This window comes from Salmo salar, chromosome ssa07 (assembly GCF_905237065.1).
Source record: "Salmo salar chromosome ssa07, Ssal_v3.1, whole genome shotgun sequence".
NCBI lineage: Eukaryota > Metazoa > Chordata > Actinopteri > Salmoniformes > Salmonidae > Salmo > Salmo salar.
Window position 1 is genome coordinate 5,261,870 of NC_059448.1, and position 24,328 is coordinate 5,286,197.

At 34.9% G+C, this 24,328-nt stretch overlaps 1 protein-coding gene across 1 annotated transcript in view; it reads left to right on the forward strand.

Moving 5' to 3' along the window:
• The window catches only part of LOC106608459 (breast cancer metastasis-suppressor 1 homolog), a 31,694-nt gene extending 7,615 nt beyond the window's left edge, over nt 1-24,079 (forward strand). Inside the window, exons 7-9 of the mRNA XM_014206389.2 lie at nt 21,229-21,293; nt 21,673-21,712; nt 22,585-24,079. Coding sequence (XP_014061864.2) covers nt 21,229-21,293; nt 21,673-21,712; nt 22,585-22,592 — 113 coding nt within the window. The 3' untranslated portion in view covers nt 22,593-24,079. The remainder of the gene's footprint in view (nt 1-21,228; nt 21,294-21,672; nt 21,713-22,584) is intronic.
• The last annotated feature ends 249 nt before the right edge of the window (nt 24,080-24,328 follow it).

Consider the following 24,328-nt stretch of genomic DNA (forward strand, 5'->3'; position numbering starts at 1 on the left):
CTCTATTTACCCTTCTAGTGTCTGGTAATATTTATCTCTATTTACCCTTCTAGTGTCTGGTAATATTTATCTCTATTTACCCTTCTAGTGTCTGGTAATATTTATCTCTATTTACCCTTCTAGTGTCTGGTAATATTTATCTCTATTTACCCTTCTAGTGTCTGGTAATATTTATCTCTATTTAACCCTTCTAGTGTCTGGTAATATTTATCTCTATTTACCCTTCTAGTGTCTGGTAATATTTATCTCTATTTAACCCTTCTAGTGTCTGGTAATATTTATCTCTATTAACCCTTCTAGTGTCTGGTAATATTTATCTCTATTTACCCTTCTAGTGTCTGGTAATATTTATCTCTATTTACCCTTCTAGTGTCTGGTAATATTTATCTCTATTTAACCCTTCTAGTGTCTGGTAATATTTATCTCTATTTAACCCTTCTAGTGTCTGGTAATATTTATCTCTATTTACCCTTCTAGTGTCTGGTAATATTTATCTCTATTTACCCTTCTAGTGTCTGGTAATATTTATCTCTCTTCTCCCTTCTAGTGTCTGGTAATATTTATCTCTCTTCTCCCTTCTAGTGTCTGGTAATATTTATCTCTATTTACCCTTCTAGTGTCTGGTAATATTTATCTCTATTAACCATTCTAGTGTCTGGTAATATTTATCTCTATTTAACCCTTCTAGTGTCTGGTAATATTTATCTCTATTAACCCTTCTAGTGTCTGGTAATATTTATCTCTATTAACCCTTCTAGTGTCTGGTAATATTTATCTCTCTTCTCCCTTCTAGTGTCTGGTAATATTTATCTCTATTTAACCCTTCTAGTGTCTGGTAATATTTATCTCTATTTACCCTTCTAGTGTCTGGTAATATTTATCTCTATTTACCCTTCTAGTGTCTGGTAATATTTATCTCTATTTACCCTTCTAGTGTCTGGTAATATTTATCTCTCTTCTCCCTTCTAGTGTCTGGTAATATTTATCTCTATTCACCCTTCTAGTGTCTGGTAATATTTATCTCTATTTACCCTTCTAGTGTCTGGTAATATTTATCTCTATTTAACCCTTCTAGTGTCTGGTAATATTTATCTCTATTTACCCTTCTAGTGTCTGGTAATATTTATCTCTATTAACCCTTCTAGTGTCTGGTAATATTTATCTCTATTTACCCTTCTAGTGTCTGGTAATATTTATCTCTATTTACCCTTCTAGTGTCTGGTAATATTTATCTCTATTTACCCTTCTAGTGTCTGGTAATATTTATCTCTATTTACCCTTCTAGTGTCTGGTAATATTTATCTCTATTTACCCTTCTAGTGTCTGGTAATATTTATCTCTATTTACCCTTCTAGTGTCTGGTAATATTTATCTCTATTTACCCTTCTAGTGTCTGGTAATATTTATCTCTATTTACCCTTCTAGTGTCTGGTAATATGTATCTCTATTTACCCTTCTAGTGTCTGGTAATATTTATCTCTATTTAACCTTCTAGTGTCTGGTAATATTTATCTCTAATCACCCTTCTAGTGTCTGGTAATATTTATCTCTATTTAACCCTTCTAGTGTCTGGTAATATTTATCTCTATTCACCCTTCTAGTGTCTGGTAATATTTATCTCTATTTACCCTTCTAGTGTCTGGTAATATTTATCTCTATTTAACCCTTCTATTGTCTGGTAATATTTATCTCTATTTAACCCTTCTAGTGTCTGGTAATATTTATCTCTATTTACCCTTCTAGTGTCTGGTAATATTTATCTCTATTTAACCCTTCTAGTGTCTGGTAATATTTATCTCTATTAACCCTTCTAGTGTCTGGTAATATTTATCTCTCTTCTCCCTTCTAGTGTCTGGTAATATTTATCTCTATTTACCCTTCTAGTGTCTGGTAATATTTATCTCTATTTAACCCTTCTAGTGTCTGGTAATATTTATCTCTATTAACCCTTCTAGTGTCTGGTAATATTTATCTCTATTTACCCTTCTAGTGTCTGGTAATATTTATCTCTATTAACCCTTCTAGTGTCTGGTAATATTTATCTCTATTAACCCTTCTAGTGTCTGGTAATATTTATCTCTATTAACCCTTCTAGTGTCTGGGAATATTTATCTCTATTTACCCTTCTAGTGTCTGGTAATATTTATCTCTCTTCTCCCTTCTAGTGTCTGGTAATATTTATCTCTCTTCTCCCTTCTAGTGTCTGGTAATATTTATCTCTATTTACCCTTCTAGTGTCTGGTAATATTTATCTCTATTTACCCTTCTAGTGTCTGGTAATATTTATCTCTATTTACCCTTCTAGTGTCTGGTAATATTTATCTCTATTTAACCCTTCTAGTGTCTGGTAATATTTATCTCTATTTACCCTTCTAGTGTCTGGTAATATTTATCTCTATTTAACCCTTCTAGTGTCTGGTAATATTTATCTCTATTTAACCCTTCTAGTGTCTGGTAATATTTATCTCTATTTAACCCTTCTAGTGTCTGGTAATATTTATCTCTATTTACCCTTCTAGTGTCTGGTAATATTTATCTCTATTTACCCTTCTAGTGTCTGGTAATATTTATCTCTATTTACCCTTCTAGTGTCTGGTAATATTTATCTCTATTTACCCTTCTAGTGTCTGGTAATATTTATCTCTATTAACCCTTCTAGTGTCTGGTAATATTTATCTCTATTAACCCTTCTAGTGTCTGGTAATATTTATCTCTATTAAACCCTTCTAGTGTCTGGTAATATTTATCTCTATTTACCCTTCTAGTGTCTGGTAATATTTATCTCTCTTTACCCTTCTAGTGTCTGGTAATATTTATCTCTATTTACCCTTCTAGTGTCTGGTAATATTTATCTCTATTTACCCTTCTAGTGTCTGGTAATATTTATCTCTATTTACCCTTCTAGTGTCTGGTAATATTTATCTCTATTTAACCCTTCTAGTGTCTGGTAATATTTATCTCTATTTAACCCTTCTAGTGTCTGGTAATATTTATCTCTATTTACCCTTCTAGTGTCTGGTAATATTTATCTCTATTTACCCTTCTAGTGTCTGGTAATATTTATCTCTATTTACCCTTCTAGTGTCTGGTAATATTTATCTCTATTTACCCTTCTAGTGTCTGGTAATATTTATCTCTATTCACCCTTCTAGTGTCTGGTAATATTTATCTCTATTTACCCTTCTAGTGTCTGGTAATATTTATCTCTATTTAACCCTTCTAGTGTCTGGTAATATTTATCTCTATTTACCCTTCTAGTGTCTGGTAATATTTATCTCTATTAACCCTTCTAGTGTCTGGTAATATTTATCTCTATTTACCCTTCTAGTGTCTGGTAATATTTATCTCTATTAACCTTTCTAGTGTCTGGTAATATTTATCTCTATTTACCCTTCTAGTGTCTGGTAATATTTATCTCTATTTACCCTTCTAGTGTCTGGTAATATTTCTCTCTATTTACCCTTCTAGTGTCTGGTAATATTTATCTCTATTTACCCTTCTAGTGTCTGGTAATATTTATCTCTATTTACCCTTCTAGTGTCTGGTAATATTTATCTCTATTTACCCTTCTAGTGTCTGGTAATATTTATCTCTATTAACCCTTCTAGTGTCTGGTAATATTTATCTCTATTTAACCCTTCTAGTGTCTGGTAATATTTATCTCTATTTACCCTTCTAGTGTCTGGTAATATTTATCTCTATTTAACCCTTCTAGTGTCTGGTAATATTTATCTCTATTTACCCTTCTAGTGTCTGGTAATATTTATCTCTATTTACCCTTCTAGTGTCTGGTAATATTTATCTCTATTTACCCTTCTAGTGTCTGGTAATATTTATCTCTATTAACCCTTCTAGTGTCTGGTAATATTTATCTCTATTTAACCCTTCTAGTGTCTGGTAATATTTATCTCGATTTACCCTTCTAGTGTCTGGTAATATTTATCTCTATTTACCCTTCTAGTGTCTGGTAATATTTATCTCTCTTCTCCCTTCTAGTGTCTGGTAATATTTATCTCTCTTCTCCCTTCTAGTGTCTGGTAATATTTATCTCTATTTACCCTTCTAGTGTCTGGTAATATTTATCTCTATTAACCATTCTAGTGTCTGGTAATATTTATCTCTATTTAACCCTTCTAGTGTCTGGTAATATTTATCTCTATTAACCCTTCTAGTGTCTGGTAATATTTATCTCTATTAACCCTTCTAGTGTCTGGTAATATTTATCTCTCTTCTCCCTTCTAGTGTCTGGTAATATTTATCTCTATTTAACCCTTCTAGTGTCTGGTAATATTTATCTCTATTTACCCTTCTAGTGTCTGGTAATATTTATCTCTATTTACCCTTCTAGTGTCTGGTAATATTTATCTCTATTTACCCTTCTAGTGTCTGGTAATATTTATCTCTATTTTCCCTTCTAGTGTCTGGTAATATTTATCTCTATTCACCCTTCTAGTGTCTGGTAATATTTATCTCTATTTACCCTTCTAGTGTCTGGTAATATTTATCTCTATTTAACCCTTCTAGTGTCTGGTAATATTTATCTCTATTTACCCTTCTAGTGTCTGGTAATATTTATCTCTATTAACCCTTCTAGTGTCTGGTAATATTTATCTCTATTTACCCTTCTAGTGTCTGGTAATATTTATCTCTATTAACCCTTCTAGTGTCTGGTAATATTTATCTCTATTTACCCTTCTAGTGTCTGGTAATATTTATCTCTATTTACCCTTCTAGTGTCTGGTAATATTTATCTCTATTTACCCTTCTAGTGTCTGGTAATATTTATCTCTATTTACCCTTCTAGTGTCTGGTAATATTTATCTCTATTTACCCTTCTAGTGTCTGGTAATATTTATCTCTATTTACCCTTCTAGTGTCTGGTAATATGTATCTCTATTTACCCTTCTAGTGTCTGGTAATATTTATCTCTATTTACCCTTCTAGTGTCTGGTAATATTTATCTCTATTTACCCTTCTAGTGTCTGGTAATATTTATCTCTATTTAACCCTTCTAGTGTCTGGTAATATTTATCTCTATTTAACCCTTCTAGTGTCTGGTAATATTTATCTCTATTTACCCTTCTAGTGTCTGGTAATATTTATCTCTATTTAACCCTTCTAGTGTCTGGTAATATTTATCTCTATTTACCCTTCTAGTGTCTGGTAATATTTATCTCTCTTCTCCCTTCTAGTGTCTGGTAATATTTATCTCTATTTACCCTTCTAGTGTCTGGTAATATTTATCTCTATTTAACCCTTCTAGTGTCTGGTAATATTTATCTCTATTAACCCTTCTAGTGTCTGGTAATATTTATCTCTATTTAACCCTTCTAGTGTCTGGTAATATTTATCTCTATTAACCCTTCTAGTGTCTGGTAATATTTATCTCTATTAACCCTTCTAGTGTCTGGTAATATTTATCTCTATTTACCCTTCTAGTGTCTGGTAATATTTATCTCTATTTACCCTTCTAGTGTCTGGTAATATTTATCTCTCTTCTCCCTTCTAGTGTCTGGTAATATTTATCTCTATTTACCCTTCTAGTGTCTGGTAATATTTATCTCTATTTACCCTTCTAGTGTCTGGTAATATTTATCTCTATTTACCCTTCTAGTGTCTGGTAATATTTATCTCTATTTAACCCTTCTAGTGTCTGGTAATATTTATCTCTATTCACCCTTCTAGTGTCTGGTAATATTTATCTCTATTTAACCCTTCTAGTGTCTGGTAATATTTATCTCTATTTAACCCTTCTAGTGTCTGGTAATATTTATCTCTATTTAACCCTTCTAGTGTCTGGTAATATTTATCTCTATTCACCCTTCTAGTGTCTGGTAATATTTATCTCTATTTACCCTTCTAGTGTCTGGTAATATTTATCTCTATTTACCCTTCTAGTGTCTGGTAATATTTATCTCTATTTACCCTTCTAGTGTCTGGTAATATTTATCTCTATTAACCCTTCTAGTGTCTGGTAATATTTATCTCTATTAACCCTTCTAGTGTCTGGTAATATTTATCTCTATTAACCCTTCTAGTGTCTGGTAATATTTATCTCTATTTACCCTTCTAGTGTCTGGTAATATTTATCTCTCTTCTCCCTTCTAGTGTCTGGTAATATTTATCTCTATTTACCCTTCTAGTGTCTGGTAATATTTATCTCTATTTACCCTTCTAGTGTCTGGTAATATTTATCTCTATTTACCCTTCTAGTGTCTGGTAATATTTATCTCTATTTAACCCTTCTAGTGTCTGGTAATATTTATCTCTATTAACCCTTCTAGTGTCTGGTAATATTTATCTCTATTTACCCTTCTAGTGTCTGGTAATATTTATCTCTATTTACCCTTCTAGTGTCTGGTAATATTTATCTCTATTTAACCCTTCTAGTGTCTGGTAATATTTATCTCTATTCACCCTTCTAGTGTCTGGTAATATTTATCTCTATTTACCCTTCTAGTGTCTGGTAATATTTATCTCTATTTAACCCTTCTAGTGTCTGGTAATATTTATCTCTATTTACCCTTCTAGTGTCTGGTAATATTTATCTCTATTAACCCTTCTAGTGTCTGGTAATATTTATCTCTATTTACCCTTCTAGTGTCTGGTAATATTTATCTCTATTAACCTTTCTAGTGTCTGGTAATATTTATCTCTATTTACCCTTCTAGTGTCTGGTAATATTTATCTCTATTTACCCTTCTAGTGTCTGGTAATATTTATCTCTATTTACCCTTCTAGTGTCTGGTAATATTTATCTCTATTTACCCTTCTAGTGTCTGGTAATATTTATCTCTATTTACCCTTCTAGTGTCTGGTAATATTTATCTCTATTTACCCTTCTAGTGTCTGGTAATATGTATCTCTATTTACCCTTCTAGTGTCTGGTAATATTTATCTCTATTTAACCTTCTAGTGTCTGGTAATATTTATCTCTATTTACCCTTCTAGTGTCTGGTAATATTTATCTCTATTTAACCCTTCTAGTGTCTGGTAATATTTATCTCTATTCACCCTTCTAGTGTCTGGTAATATTTATCTCTCTTCTCCCTTCTAGTGTCTGGTAATATTTATCTCTATTTACCCTTCTAGTGTCTGGTAATATTTATCTCTATTTACCCTTCTAGTGTCTGGTAATATTTATCTCTATTTAACCCTTCTAGTGTTCTGTAATATTTATCTCTATTCACCCTTCTAGTGTCTGGTAATATTTATCTCTATTTACCCTTCTAGTGTCTGGTAATATTTATCTCTATTTAACCCTTCTAGTGTCTGGTAATATTTATCTCTATTTAACCCTTCTAGTGTCTGGTAATATTTATCTCTATTTACCCTTCTAGTGTCTGGTAATATTTATCTCTATTTAACCCTTCTAGTGTCTGGTAATATTTATCTCTATTAACCCTTCTAGTGTCTGGTAATATTTATCTCTCTTCTCCCTTCTAGTGTCTTGTAATATTTATCTCTATTTACCCTTCTAGTGTCTGGTAATATTTATCTCTATTTAACCCTTCTAGTGTCTGGTAATATTTATCTCTATTAACCCTTCTAGTGTCTGGTAATATTTATCTCTATTTACCCTTCTAGTGTCTGGTAATATTTATCTCTATTAACCCTTCTAGTGTCTGGTAATATTTATCTCTATTAACCCTTCTAGTGTCTGGTAATATTTATCTCTATTAACCCTTCTAGTGTCTGGTAATATTTATCTCTATTTACCCTTCTAGTGTCTGGTAATATTTATCTCTCTTCTCCCTTCTAGTGTCTGGTAATATTTATCTCTCTTCTCCCTTCTAGTGTCTGGTAATATTTATCTCTATTTACCCTTCTAGTGTCTGGTAATATTTATCTCTATTTAACCCTTCTAGTGTCTGGTAATATTTATCTCTATTTACCCTTCTAGTGTCTGGTAATATTTATCTCTATTTAACCCTTCTAGTGTCTGGTAATATTTATCTCTATTCACCCTTCTAGTGTCTGGTAATATTTATCTCTATTTAACCCTTCTAGTGTCTGGTAATATTTATCTCTATTTAACCCTTCTAGTGTCTGGTAATATTTATCTCTATTTAACCCTTCTAGTGTCTGGTAATATTTATCTCTATTCACCCTTCTAGTGTCTGGTAATATTTATCTCTATTTACCCTTCTAGTGTCTGGTAATATTTATCTCTATTTACCCTTCTAGTGTCTGGTAATATTTATCTCTATTTACCCTTCTAGTGTCTGGTAATATTTATCTCTATTAACCCTTCTAGTGTCTGGTAATATTTATCTCTATTAACCCTTCTAGTGTCTGGTAATATTTATCTCTATTAACCCTTCTAGTGTCTGGTAATATTTATCTCTATTTACCCTTCTAGTGTCTGGTAATATTTATCTCTCTTCTCCCTTCTAGTGTCTGGTAATATTTATCTCTCTTCTCCCTTCTAGTGTCTGGTAATATTTATCTCTATTTACCCTTCTAGTGTCTGGTAATATTTATCTCTATTTACCCTTCTAGTGTCTGGTAATATTTATCTCTATTTACCCTTCTAGTGTCTGGTAATATTTATCTCTATTTACCCTTCTAGTGTCTGGTAATATTTATCTCTATTTAACCCTTCTAGTGTCTGGTAATATTTATCTCTATTCACCCTTCTAGTGTCTGGTAATATTTATCTCTATTTAACCCTTCTAGTGTCTGGTAATATTTATCTCTATTTAACCCTTCTAGTGTCTGGTAATATTTATCTCTATTTAACCCTTCTAGTGTCTGGTAATATTTATCTCTATTCACCCTTCTAGTGTCTGGTAATATTTATCTCTATTTACCCTTCTAGTGTCTGGTAATATTTATCTCTATTTACCCTTCTAGTGTCTGGTAATATTTATCTCTATTTACCCTTCTAGTGTCTGGTAATATTTATCTCTATTAACCCTTCTAGTGTCTGGTAATATTTATCTCTATTAACCCTTCTAGTGTCTGGTAATATTTATCTCTATTAACCCTTCTAGTGTCTGGTAATATTTATCTCTATTTACCCTTCTAGTGTCTGGTAATATTTATCTCTCTTCTCCCTTCTAGTGTCTGGTAATATTTATCTCTCTTCTCCCTTCTAGTGTCTGGTAATATTTATCTCTATTTACCCTTCTAGTGTCTGGTAATATTTATCTCTATTTACCCTTCTAGTGTCTGGTAATATTTATCTCTATTTACCCTTCTAGTGTCTGGTAATATTTATCTCTATTTAACCCTTCTAGTGTCTGGTAATATTTATCTCTATTCACCCTTCTAGTGTCTGGTAATATTTATCTCTATTTACCCTTCTAGTGTCTGGTAATATTTATCTCTATTTACCCTTCTAGTGTCTGGTAATATTTATCTCTATTTAACCCTTCTAGTGTCTGGTAATATTTATCTCTATTCACCCTTCTAGTGTCTGGTAATATTTATCTCTATTTACCCTTCTAGTGTCTGGTAATATTTATCTCTATTTAACCCTTCTAGTGTCTGGTAATATTTATCTCTATTTACCCTTCTAGTGTCTGGTAATATTTATCTCTATTTACCCTTCTAGTGTCTGGTAATATGTATCTCTATTTACCCTTCTAGTGTCTGGTAATATTTATCTCTATTTAACCTTCTAGTGTCTGGTAATATTTATCTCTATTTACCCTTCTAGTGTCTGGTAATATTTATCTCTATTTAACCCTTCTAGTGTCTGGTAATATTTATCTCTATTCACCCTTCTAGTGTCTGGTAATATTTATCTCTATTTACCCTTCTAGTGTCTGGTAATATTTATCTCTATTTAACCCTTCTAGTGTCTGGTAATATTTATCTCTATTTAACCCTTCTAGTGTCTGGTAATATTTATCTCTATTTTACCCTTCTAGTGTCTGGTAATATTTATCTCTATTCACCCTTCTAGTGTCTGGTAATATTTATCTCTATTTACCCTTCTAGTGTCTGGTAATATTTATCTCTCTTCTCCCTTCTAGTGTCTGGTAATATTTATCTCTATTTACCCTTCTAGTGTCTGGTAATATTTATCTCTATTTAACCCTTCTAGTGTCTGGTAATATTTATCTCTATTAACCCTTCTAGTGTCTGGTAATATTTATCTCTTTTTACCCTTCTAGTGTCTGGTAATATTTATCTCTATTAACCCTTCTAGTGTCTGGTAATATTTATCTCTATTAACCCTTCTAGTGTCTGGTAATATTTATCTCTATTAACCCTTCTAGTGTCTGGTAATATTTATCTCTATTTACCCTTCTAGTGTCTGGTAATATTTATCTCTCTTCTCCCTTTTAGTGTCTGGTAATATTTATCTCTCTTCTCCCTTCTAGTGTCTGGTAATATTTATCTCTATTTACCCTTCTAGTGTCTGGTAATATTTATCTCTATTTACCCTTCTAGTGTCTGGTAATATTTATCTCTATTAACCCTTCTAGTGTCTGGTAATATTTATCTCTATTTAACCCTTCTAGTGTCTGGTAATATTTATCTCTATTTACCCTTCTAGTGTCTGGTAATATTTATCTCTATTTACCCTTCTAGTGTCTGGTAATATTTATCTCTATTTAACCCTTCTAGTGTCTGGTAATATTTATCTCTATTGACCCTTCTAGTGTCTGGTAATATTTATCTCTATTAACCCTTCTAGTGTCTGTTAATATTTATCTCTATTTACCCTTCTAGTGTCTGGTAATATTTATCTCTATTAACCTTTCTAGTGTCTGGTAATATTTATCTCTATTTTACCCTTCTAGTGTCTGGTAATATTTATCTCTATTCACCCTTCTAGTGTCTGGTAATATTTATCTCTATTTACCCTTCTAGTGTCTGGTAATATTTATCTCTATTTACCCTTCTAGTGTCTGGTAATATTTATCTCTATTTACCCTTCTAGTGTCTGGTAATATTTATCTCTATTTACCCTTCTAGTGTCTGGTAATATTTATCTCTATTTACCCTTCTAGTGTCTGGTAATATTTATCTCTATTTACCCTTCTAGTGTCTGGTAATATTTATCTCTATTTACCCTTCTAGTGTCTGGTAATATTTATCTCTCTTCTCCCTTCTAGTGTCTGGTAATATTTATCTCTATTAACCCTTCTAGTGTCTGGTAATATTTATCTCTATTTACCCTTCTAGTGTCTGGTAATATTTATCTCTATTTACCCTTCTAGTGTCTGGTAATATTTATCTCTATTTACCCTTCTAGTGTCTGGTAATATTTATCTCTATTTACCCTTCTAGTGTCTGGTAATATTTATCTCTATTTACCCTTCTAGTGTCTGGTAATATTTATCTCTATTAACCCTTCTAGTGTCTGGTAATATTTATCTCTATTAACCCTTCTAGTGTCTGGTAATATTTATCTCTATTTACCCTTCTAGTGTCTGGTAATATTTATCTCTATTTACCCTTCTAGTGTCTGGTAATATTTATCTCTCTTCTCCCTTCTAGTGTCTGGTAATATTTATCTCTCTTCTCCCTTCTAGTGTCTGGTAATATTTATCTCTATTTACCCTTCTAGTGTCTGGTAATATTTATCTCTATTAACCATTCTAGTGTCTGGTAATATTTATCTCTATTTAACCCTTCTAGTGTCTGGTAATATTTATCTCTATTAACCCTTCTAGTGTCTGGTAATATTTATCTCTATTTACCCTTCTAGTGTCTGGTAATATTTATCTCTATTTACCCTTCTAGTGTCTGGTAATATTTATCTCTATTTACCCTTCTAGTGTCTGGTAATATTTATCTCTATTTACCCTTCTAGTGTCTGGTAATATTTATCTCTCTTCTCCCTTCTAGTGTCTGGTAATATTTATCTCTCTTCTCCCTTCTAGTGTCTGGTAATATTTATCTCTATTTACCCTTCTAGTGTCTGGTAATATTTATCTCTATTTACCCTTCTAGTGTCTGGTAATATTTATCTCTATTCACCCTTCTAGTGTCTGGTAATATTTATCTCTATTTAACCCTTCTAGTGTCTGGTAATATTTATCTCTATTCACCCTTCTAGTGTCTGGTAATATTTATCTCTATTTACCCTTCTAGTGTCTGGTAATATTTATCTCTATTTAACCCTTCTAGTGTCTGGTAATATTTATCTCTATTTACCCTTCTAGTGTCTGGTAATATTTATCTCTATTAACCCTTCTAGTGTCTGTTAATATTTATCTCTATTTACCCTTCTAGTGTCTGGTAATATTTATCTCTATTAACCCTTCTAGTGTCTGGTAATATTTATCTCTATTTTACCCTTCTAGTGTCTGGTAATATTTATCTCTATTTACCCTTCTAGTGTCTGGTAATATTTATCTCTATTTACCCTTCTAGTGTCTGGTAATATTTATCTCTATTTACCCTTCTAGTGTCTGGTAATATTTATCTCTATTTACCCTTCTAGTGTCTGGTAATATTTATCTCTATTTACCCTTCTAGTGTCTGGTAATATTTATCTCTATTTAACCCTTCTAGTGTCTGGTAATATTTATCTCTATTAACCCTTCTAGTGTCTGGTAATATTTATCTCTCTTCTCCCTTCTAGTGTCTGGTAATATTTATCTCTATTTACCCTTCTAGTGTCTGGTAATATTTATCTCTATTTACCCTTCTAGTGTCTGGTAATATTTATCTCTATTTACCCTTCTAGTGTCTGGTAATATTTATCTCTATTTCCCCTTCTAGTGTCTGGTAATATTTATCTCTATTTAACCCTTCTAGTGTCTGGTAATATTTATCTCTATTCTCCCTTCTAGTGTCTGGTAATATTTATCTCTATTAACCCTTCTAGTGTCTGGTAATATTTATCTCTATTTAACCCTTCTAGTGTCTGGTAATATTTATCTCTATTTACCCTTCTAGTGTCTGGTAATATTTATCTCTATTAACCCTTCTAGTGTCTGGTAATATTTATCTCTATTAACCCTTCTAGTGTCTGGTAATATTTATCTCTATTAACCCTTCTAGTGTCTGGTAATATTTATCTCTATTAACCCTTCTAGTGTCTGGTAATATTTATCTCTATTTACCCTTCTAGTGTCTGGTAATATTTATCTCTATTTACCCTTCTAGTGTCTGGTAATATTTATCTCTATTTACCCTTCTAGTGTCTGGTAATATTTATCTCTATTTACCCTTCTAGTGTCTGGTAATATTTATCTCTATTTACCCTTCTAGTGTCTGGTAATATTTATCTCTATTTAACCCTTCTAGTGTCTGGTAATATTTATCTCTATTCACCCTTCTAGTGTCTGGTAATATTTATCTCTATTCACCCTTCTAGTGTCTGGTAATATTTATCTCTATTTAACCCTTCTAGTGTCTGGTAATATTTATCTCTATTTAACCCTTCTAGTGTCTGGTAATATTTATCTCTATTTACCCTTCTAGTGTCTGGTAATATTTATCTCTATTTAACCCTTCTAGTGTCTGGTAATATTTATCTCTATTTACCCTTCTAGTGTCTGGTAATATTTATTGCTCTTCTCCCTTCTAGTGTCTGGTAATATTTATCTCTATTTACCCTTCTAGTGTCTGGTAATATTTATCTCTATTTAACCCTTCTAGTGTCTGGTAATATTTATCTCTATTAACCCTTCTAGTGTCTGGTAATATTTATCTCTATTTACCCTTCTAGTGTCTGGTAATATTTATCTCTATTAACCCTTCTAGTGTCTGGTAATATTTATCTCTATTAACCCTTCTAGTGTCTGGTAATATTTATCTCTATTAACCCTTCTAGTGTCTGGTAATATTTATCTCTATTTACCCTTCTAGTGTCTGGTAATATTTATCTCTCTTCTCCCTTCTAGTGTCTGGTAATATTTATCTCTATTCTCCCTTCTAGTGTCTGGTAATATTTATCTCTATTTACCCTTCTAGTGTCTGGTAATATTTATCTCTATTTACCCTTCTAGTGTCTGGTAATATTTATCTCTATTTACCCTTCTAGTGTCTGGTAATATTTATCTCTATTTAACCCTTCTAGTGTCTGGTAATATTTATCTCTATTCACCCTTCTAGTGTCTGGTAATATTTATCTCTATTTACCCTTCTAGTGTCTGGTAATATTTATCTCTATTTAACCCTTCTAGTGTCTGGTAATATTTATCTCTATTTACCCTTCTAGTGTCTGGTAATATTTATCTCTATTAACCCTTCTAGTGTCTGTTAATATTTATCTCTATTTACCCTTCTAGTGTCTGGTAATATTTATCTCTATTAACCTTTCTAGTGTCTGGTAATATTTATCTCTATTTACCCTTCTAGTGTCTGGTAATATTTATCTCTATTTACCCTTCTAGTGTCTGGTAATATTTATCTCTATTTACCCTTCTAGTGTCTGGTAATATTTATCTCTATTTACCCTTCTAGTGTCTGGTAATATTTATCTCTATTTACCCTTCTAGTGTCTGGTAATATGTATCTCTATTTACCCTTCTAGTGTCTGGTAATATTTATCTCTATTTACCCTTCTAGTGTCTGGTAATATTTATCTCTCTTCTCCCTTCTAGTGTCTGGTAATATTTATCTCTATTTACCCTTCTAGTGTCTGGTAATATTTATCTCTATTTAACCCTTCTAGTGTCTGGTAATATTTATCTCTATTAACCCTTCTAGTGTCTGGTAATATTTATCTCTAATTACCCTTCTAGTGTCTGGTAATATTTATCTCTATTAACCTTTCTAGTGTCTGGTAATATTTATCTCTATTTACCCTTCTAGTGTCTGGTAATATTTATCTCTATTCACCCTTCTAGTGTCTGGTAATATTTATCTCTATTTACCCTTCTAGTGTCTGGTAATATTTATCTCTATTTACCCTTCTAGTGTCTGGTAATATTTATCTCTATTTACCCTTCTAGTGTCTGGTAATATTTATCTCTATTTACCCTTCTAGTGTCTGGTAATATGTATCTCTATTTACCCTTCTAGTGTCTGGTAATATTTATCTCTATTTAACCCTTCTAGTGTCTGGTAATATTTATCTCTATTTACCCTTCTAGTGTCTGGTAATATTTATCTCTATTTAACCCTTCTAGTGTCTGGTAATATTTATCTCTATTAACCCTTCTAGTGTCTGGTAATATTTATCTCTATTTAACCCTTCTAGTGTCTGGTAATATTTATCTCTATTAACCCTTCTAGTGTCTGGTAATATTTATCTCTATTTAACCCTTCTAGTGTCTGGTAATATTTATCTCTATTTACCCTTCTAGTGTCTGGTAATATTTATCTCTATTTAACCCTTCTAGTGTCTGGTAATATTTATCTCTATTTACCCTTCTAGTGTCTGGTAATATTTATCTCTATTTACCCTTCTAGTGTCTGGTAATATTTATCTCTCTTCTCCCTTCTAGTGTCTGGTAATATTTATCTCTATTTACCCTTCTAGTGTCTGGTAATATTTATCTCTATTTAACCCTTCTAGTGTCTGGTAATATTTATCTCTATTAACCCTTCTAGTGTCTGGTAATATTTATCTCTATTAACCCATCTAGTGTCTGGTAATATTTATCTCTATTAACCCTTCTAGTGTCTGGTAATATTTATCTCTATTAACCCTTCTAGTGTCTGGTAATATTTATCTCTATTTACCCTTCTAGTGTCTGGTAATATTTATCTCTCTTCTCCCTTCTAGTGTCTGGTAATATTTATCTCTCTTTTCCCTTCTAGCGTCTGGTAATATTTATCTCTATTAACCCTTCTAGTGTCTGGTAATATTTATCTCTATTTAACCCTTCTAGTGTCTGGTAATATTTATCTCTATTAACCCTTCTAGTGTCTGGTAATATTTATCTCTATTAACCCTTCTAGTGTCTGGTAATATTTATCTCTATTATCCCTTCTAGTGTCTGGTAATATTTATCTCTATTAACCCTTCTAGTGTCTGGTAATATTTATCTCTATTTACCCTTCTAGTGTCTGGTAATATTTATCTCTATTTACCCTTCTAGTGTCTGGTAATATGTATCTCTATTTACCCTTCTAGTGTCTGGTAATATTTATCTCTATTTAACCCTTCTAGTGTCTGGTAATATTTATCTCTATTCACCCTTCTAGTGTCTGGTAATATTTATCTCTATTTACCCTTCTATTGTCTGGTAATATTTATCTCTATTTACCCTTCTAGTGTCTGGTAATATTTATCTCTATTTTACTCTTCTAGTGTCTGGTAATATTTATCTCTATTATCCCTTCTAGTGTCTGGTAATATTTATCTCTATTAACCCTTCTAGTGTCTGGTAATATTTATCTCTATTTACCCTTCTAGTGTCTGGTAATATTTATCTCTATTTACCCTTCTAGTGTCTGGTAATATGTATCTCTATTTACCCTTCTAGTGTCTGGTAATATTTATCTCTATTTAACCCTTCTAGTGTCTGGTAATATGTATCTCTATTTACCCTTCTAGTGTCTGGTAATATTTATCTCTATTACCCTTCTATTGTCTGGTAATATTTATCTCTATTTTCCCTTCTAGTGTCTGGTAATATTTATCTCTATTTTACTCTTCTAGTGTCTGGTAATATTTATCTCTATTTACCCTTCTAGTGTCTGGTAATATTTATCTCTATTTACCCTTCTAGTGTCTGGTAATATTTATCTCTATTAACCCTTCTAGTGTCTGGTAATATTTATCTCTATTTTACCCCTCTCCCTTCCTCCGTATTCCTCCTCACTACACTCTTCCTTCAGCACCTGTTTGATGTACATATTTCTCCTACTAATCCCCCTGTCCCTTTTATTACCTTCAGCTCTTCTTCCCCTTCTCTAAATACACACTAAGTACAAATTAATGTTCTCTGTCTCTCTCGCTCTCCTTGTCTGTATATATATATATATATATATATATATAACTTAATCAATTTTAGAATAAGGCTGTAACGTTAGAAAATGTGGAAAAAGATTAGGGGCCTGAATACTTTCCAAATGCACTGTATATATATATATATATATATATATATGTATTTTTCCTCATCAATCTACACACAATACCCCATAATGACATCACAATACCCCATAATGACATCACAATACCCCATAATGACAAAGCAAAAACAGGTTTTTAGAATTGTTTTGCTAATTTATAATAAAAAAAATGAAATATTACATTTACATAAGTATTCAGACCCTTTACTCAGTACTTTGTTGAAGCACCTTTGGCAGCGATTACAGCATCAAGTCTTCTTGGGTATGACGCTACAAGCTTGGCATACCTGTATTTGGGGAGTTTCTCCCATTCTTCTCTGCAGATCCTCTCAAGCTCTGTCAGGTTGGATGGGGAGCGTCGCTGCACAGCTATTTTCAGGTCTCTCCAGAGATGTTCGATCGGGTTCAAAATCAAATCAAATAACATTTTATTGGTCACATACACGTGGTTAGCAGATGTTATTGGTCACATGGTTAGCAGATGTTATTGGTCACGTGGTTAGCAGATGTTATTGGTCACATTGTTAGCAGATGTTATTGGTCACATGGTTAGTAGATGTTATTGGTCACATGGTTAGCAGATGTTATTGGTCACATGGTTAGCAGATGTTATTGGTTACATGGTTAGCAGATGTTATTGGTCACGTGGTTAGCAGATGTTATTGGTCACATGGTTAGCAGATGTTATTGGTCACGTGGTTAGTAGATGTTATTGGTCACATTGTTAGTAGATGTTATTGGTCACATGGTTAGCAGATGTTATTGGTCACATGGTTAGTAGATGTTATTGGTCACATGGTTAGCAGATGTTATTGGTCACATGGTTAGCAGATGTTATTGGTTACATGGTTAGCAGATGTTATTGGTCACGTGGTTAGCAGATGTTATTGGTCACATGGTTAGCAGATGTTATTGGTCACGTGGTTAGTAGATGTTATTGGTCACATGGTTAGTAGATGTTATTGGTCACATGGTTAGCAGATGTTATTGGTCACATGGTTAGCAGATGTTATTGGTTACATGGTTAGCAGATGTTATTGGTCACATGGTTAGCAGATGTTATTGGTCACATGGTTAGCAGATGTTATTGGTCACGTGGTTAGCAGATGTTATTGGTTACATGGTTAGCAGATGTTATTGGTCACATGGTTAGCAGATGTTATTGGTTACATGGTTAGCAGATGTTATTGGTTACATACACATGGTTAGCAGATGTTATTGGTTACATACACGTGGTTAGCAGATGTTATTGGTTACATACACGTGGTTAGCAGATGTAATTGCGGGTGTAGCGAAATGCTTGTGTTTCCAGTTCCAACAGTGCAGTAATGTCTAACAAGTAATCTAACAATTTCACAACAAATACCTAATACACACATCTAAGTAAAGGAATGGAATTAAGAATATATAAATATATGGACGAGCGACGTCAGAACAGCATAGACTAAGATACAATAGAATAGAATACAGTATATACATATGAGATGAATAATGCAAGATATGAAAACATTATTAAAGTGACTAGTGTTCCATTTATTAAAGTGGCCAATGATTTAAAGTCTGTATGTAGACAGCAGCCTCTCTGTGTTAGTGATGACTGTTTAACAGTCTGATGGCCTTGAGATAGAAGCTGTTTTTCAGTCTCTCGGTCCCAGCTTTGATGCACCTGTACTGACCTCGCCTTCTGGATGATAGCGGGGTGAACAGGAAGTGGCTCGGGTGGTTGTTGTCCTTGATGATCTTTTTGGCCTTCCTGTGACATTGGGTGCTGTAGGTGTCCTGGAGGGCAGGTAGTTTGCCACTGGTGATGCGTTGTGCAGACCACACCACCCTCTGGAGAGCCTTCCGGTTATGGGCGGAGCAGCTGCCGTACCAGGCGGTGATACAGCCCGACAGGATGCTCTCGATTGTGCATCTGTAAAAGTTTGTGAGGGTTTTAGGTGACAAGACAAATTTCTTCAGCCTCCTGAGGTTGAAGTGCTGCTCTTGCGCCTTCTTCACCACACTGTCTGTGTGGGTGGACCATTTCAGTTTGTCTGTGATGTGTACGCCGAGGAACTTAAAACTTTCCACCTCCTCCACTACTGTCCCGTCGATGTGGATATGGGGGTGCTCCCTCTGCAGTTTCCTGAAGTCCACGATAATCTCCTTTGTTTTGTTGATGTTGAGTGAGAGGTTATTTTCCTGACACCACACTCCCAGGGCCCTCACCTCTTCCCTGTAGACTGTTTCGGCATTGTTGGTAATCAAGCCTACTACTGTAGTGTCGTCTGCAAACTTGATGATTGAGTTGGAGGCGTGCATGGCCACGCAGTCGTGGGTGAACAGGGAGTACAGGAGGGGGCTGAGCATGCACCCTTGTGGGGCCCCAGTGTTGAGGAGCAGTGGTGGAGGGGTTGTTACCTACCTTCACCACCTGGGGGCGGCCCGTCAGGAAGTCCAGGACGCAATTGCACAGGGCGCGGTTGAGACCCAGGGCCTCCAGCTTGATGATGAGCTTGTAGGGTACTATGGTGTTGAATGCTGAGCTGTAGTCAATGAACAGCATTCTTACATAGGCATTCCTCTTGTCCAGATGGGATAGGGCAGTGTGCAGTGTGATGGCGATTGCATCGTCTTTGGACCTATTGGGTATGATCCTTGACTAGTTTCTCAAAGAACTTCATGATTACAGAAGTGAGTGCTACGATAGTCATTTAGTTCAGCTTAGTACCTTTGCATTCTTGGGTACAGGAACAATGGTGGCCATCTTGAAGGGCAATTTCCACCTCATTTTGTGGGCAGTGTGCACATGTTTTCTCTTGAGAGCCAGGTCTGCCTACGATGGCCTTTCTCAATAGCAAGGCTATGCTCACTGAGTCTGTACATAGTCAAAGCTTTCCTTAAGTTTGGGTCAGTCACAGTGGTCAGGTATTCTGCCACTGTGTTCTCTCTGTTTAGGGACAAATAGCATTCTAGTTTGCTCTGTTTTTGTTGTTGATTCTTTCCAATGTGTCAAGTAATTATCTTTTTATTTTCTCATGATTTGGTTGGGTCTAATTTTGTTGCTGTCCTGAGGCTTTGTGGGGTCTGTTTGTGTTTGTGAACAGAGTCCCCGTACCAGCTGGCAGAGGGGAATCTTCTCCACGTTCATTTCTCTGTAGGTGATGGCTTTGTGATGGAATGTGTAGGCATCACTTCCTTTTAGGTGGTTGTTGAATAAATCTTTCTGGATTTGAGCGGGAATTGTCCTAATTCTGCTCTGCGTGCATTATTTGTGGTTTTATGAGGATGTTTTTCCAGAATTCTGTATGCAGTTCTTCAATTTGGTGTTTGTCCCATTTTGTGATTTCTCGGTTGGTGAGCGGACCCCAGACCTCACAACCATAGAAGGCAATGGGTTCTATAACTGATTCAAGTATTTTAGGCGTATTTTATTTTTGCGCTGATGTTTAGGCCGAGGTATGTATCATTTTTTTGTGTGCTCTAGGGCAACGGTGTCTAGATGGAATTTGTATCTGTGGTCCTGGGAACTGGACCTTTTTTGGGAAACCATTATTTTTGTCTTACTGAGATTTACTGTCAGGGCCCAGGTCTGTCAGGGTCCAGGTCTGTCAGGGCCCAGGTCTGTCAGGGCCCAGGTCTGACAGAATCTGTGCAGAAGATCTAGGTGCTGCTGTAGGCCCTCCTTGGTTAGGGACAGAAGCACCAGATCATCAGCAAACAGTAGACGTTTGACTTCAGATTCTAGCAGGGTGGGGGCCGGGTGCTGCAGACTGTTCTAGTGCCCTCGCCAGTTCATTGATATATGTTGAAGAGGGTGGGGCTTAAGCTGCATGTGCTGTCTGTCGTACAGTAATTTGGTAAATAGACAATTTGGCATTTACTCAAGATATTGGTTCACTGAGGAAATGTACGAGTCTGCTGTTAATGATAATGCAAATGTTACTGTTACTGTTGACTCATATCCTACAGTAGTTATTTGGTTATTTGTTTCTACTTTTTGTGGATTGGGGGTGATCAGTCCTTTGTTCAAAATATTAGGGAAGATGCCAGAGCTAAGGATGATGTTAAAGAGTTTAAGTTTAGCCAATTGGAATTTGTGGTCTGTATATTTTATAATTTTGTTTAGGATACCATCAACCCCACAGGCCTTTTTGGGTTGAAGGGTTTGTATTTTGTCCTGTAGCTCATTCCATGTAATTGGAGAATCCAGTGGGTTCTGGTAGTCTTTAATAGTTGATTCTCTCTCTCTCTCTCTCTCTCTCTCTCTCTCTCTCTCTCTCTCTCTCTCTCTCTCTCTCTCTCTCTCAGGCCCGTTCATCGTCTACATGTTGAGAGACATTGATATCCTGGAAGACTGGGCAGCTATACAGAAGGTAGATATCTTTATCATTCACTGTTAATATGATCAATACAATGTGTTTCCTGTCTTTCAGTGATGCTACACAGTAACAGTCAAATGTTTGGACACACCTACTCATTCAAGAGTTTTTAATTATTTGTACTATTTTCTACATTGTAGAAAAATGGTGAAGACATCAATACTATGAAATAACACATATGGAATCATGTAGTAACCAAAAAAAGTGTTAAAAAATATTTTTAGATTCTTCAAAGTAACCACCTTTTGCCTTGATGACAGCTCTCTCAACCAGCTTAACCTGGAATGCTTTTCCAACAGTCTTGAAGGAGTTCCCACTGCTTTTCGTTCACTCTGCGGCCCAACTCATCCCAAACCATCTGTTTGTCTTTCAGGCTAAAGCAGCACTGATGCCGCTCAAGAAAAAAACAGACAGTAAGTTTGTGTGTGTGTGTGTGTGTGTGTGTGTGTGTGTGTGTGTGTGTGTGTGTGTGTGTGTGTGTGTGTGTGTGTGTGTGTGTGTGTGTGTGTGTGTGTGTGAGAGGGTTTATCAGTCAAACACACTGTTATTATACGTCTATAATCTCCGTCCATATAACTTCTTCTTCTTCTTCTTCTTCTTGGAGACAAAAGTAGAAGCTGAACTGGAGAAGTACTTATTCTGAAGTAATAGTGTAAAGTTTAAAGTGGTCTCTCTCTCTCTCTGTCTCTCTCTCTCTCTCTCTCTCTCTCTCTGTCTCTCTCTCTGTCTCTCTGTCTCTCTGTCTCTCCCTCTCTCTGTCTCTGTGTCTCTATCTGTCTCTCTGTCTGTTTCTCTGTGTCTCTCTCTCTATCTCTCTCTCTATCTCTCTCTCTGTCTCTCTCTCTTTGTCTCTATCTGTCTCTATCTCTCTCTCTCTCTCTGTCTGTCTGTCTGTCTTTCTCTCTCTCTCTCTCTCTCTCTCTCTCTCTCTCTCTCTCTCTGTCTCTCTCTCTTTGTCTCTATCTGTCTCTATCTCTGTCTCTCTCTCTTTGTCTCTATCTGTCTGTTTCTCTGTGTCTATCTCTCTCTCTCTGTCTGTGTATATCTCTATCTGTCTCTCTGTCTGTGTCTCTCTCTCTTTCCATCTGTCTCTCTGTCTGTGTCTCTCTCTCTGTCTCTTTCTCCCCATCTCTCTATCCCTCTCTGTTTCTCTGTCTCTCTCTATCCCCCTCTCTCTCTCTATACCCACTCTCTATCTATCCCTCTATGTCTCCCCCTTCTCCCCTCTCTCTCTATCTCTTTCTCGCTCCCTCTCTCTCTCTCTCTCTCGACTTCCCTCTCTCAGAGCGGTGATAACAGAGGAGTGTGTCGCAGACGTCTAGACAAACCAAAGTCTCTGAGCTGCAGAAGAGAGACCACAACAACAGAACAGCCTTGAACACAGGCCAGTTTGAGACTATTAGATCATACAAAGCACTTCAGTAGGATCCTGTTCAGAAAACATTTAGCAACAGAACAAGCAACAGAACATGACAATCTCTCTTCTTTTTGAATAAGTTCAGATGGTATACCTCCCTTATTCACTGTGTTTTAAACTGTTTTGTCTCTACTAAACAAGACCCAGGGAAAGAAGAAACAACAACTCACCCTTAAATAACCAGTTAGCCAGACCAGATCTCAATCAACCTTTCAAAAGTTTGGGGTCACTTAGAAATGTCATAAAGCTACCTAAGTTGTTGAAATGTATTTATAATTCAAATGTCCATTAAAATGTCCTAGTAAGGGGACAGAAAAGAGAGCAAAATGTATTTATCACAGTTGAGACATTACATTAATTACATGAGACATTAATACATTAATGCTGTTTACTGGGTTAGTAACGCATTACTCGGACATTTGAATTATAAATACATTTCAACAACTTAGGTAGCTTTATGACATTCTTACGGCAGGTCTATGACAGGTCTATGACAGGTCAATGGCAGGTCTATGACAGGTCAATGGCAGGTCTATGACAGGTCTATGACAGTTCTATGACAGGTCAATGGCAGTTCTATAACAGGTCTATGACAGGTCTATGACAGGTCTATGGCAGTTCTATAACAGGTCTATGACAGGTCTATGACAGGTCAATGGCAGGTCTATGACAGTTCTATGACAGGTCTATGGCAGTTCTATAACAGGTCTATGACAGGTCTATGACAGTTCTATAACAGGTCTATGACTGTTCTATGACAGGTCTATGGCAGTTCTATAACAGGTCTATGACAGTTCTATAACAGGTCTATGACTGTTCTATGACAGGTCTATGGCAGTTCTATAACAGGTCTATGACAGGTCTATGACAGGTCTATGACAGTTCTATGGCAGTTCTATAACAGGTCTATGACAGGTCTATGACAGTTCTATGACAGGTCTATGACAGGTCTATGTCTGATACCAAAACATTTGTTTTAGGCCCAGCTCTAACAATTTGCACTTCAGTAAAAAAAGACCCCACATTCTCTCTCTGGTCAAATATATTTTTTTGTAAAAAAAAAAAAGAAATCTAAACCTTAAATACTACTAGTTTTCCCCTTGAGATTATTTCCCAGGAAGAATGTGGAAAAAAAGGCCACTGAATCAACATTTAAGGTCTCTTTAACCAAAATGAAAGACCCCCCGCCTACAGGCTACAATGGTAGGGAAAACACTGCAATACAAACTACTGTATTACTACTGTCATTTATACTGTTTCTATTACGATGACGGTTCTTTTATTTAAGATGTTTTTATTCCTATAACGACCATTTATTTATAACAATTTAATAAGAATAATGATTAAATATTTTATGAGATGAGGGGTTTCCTGCGTGTTCATTATTACTGTTTGCTGTTCCTCGTTATTTTACTAGTGTGTGTGAGAGAGAAGTGTTTTTTAAAATGTATTTATATTTTATTTAACTAGAAAAGTCAGCTAAGAACAAATTCTTATTTACAATGACCCGGCAAACCCGGACGCTGGGCCAATTGTGTGCCGCCCAGCCACGGCCGGACGTGATACAGCCTGGATTCGAACCAGGGACTGTAGTGACACCCCTTGTACTGAG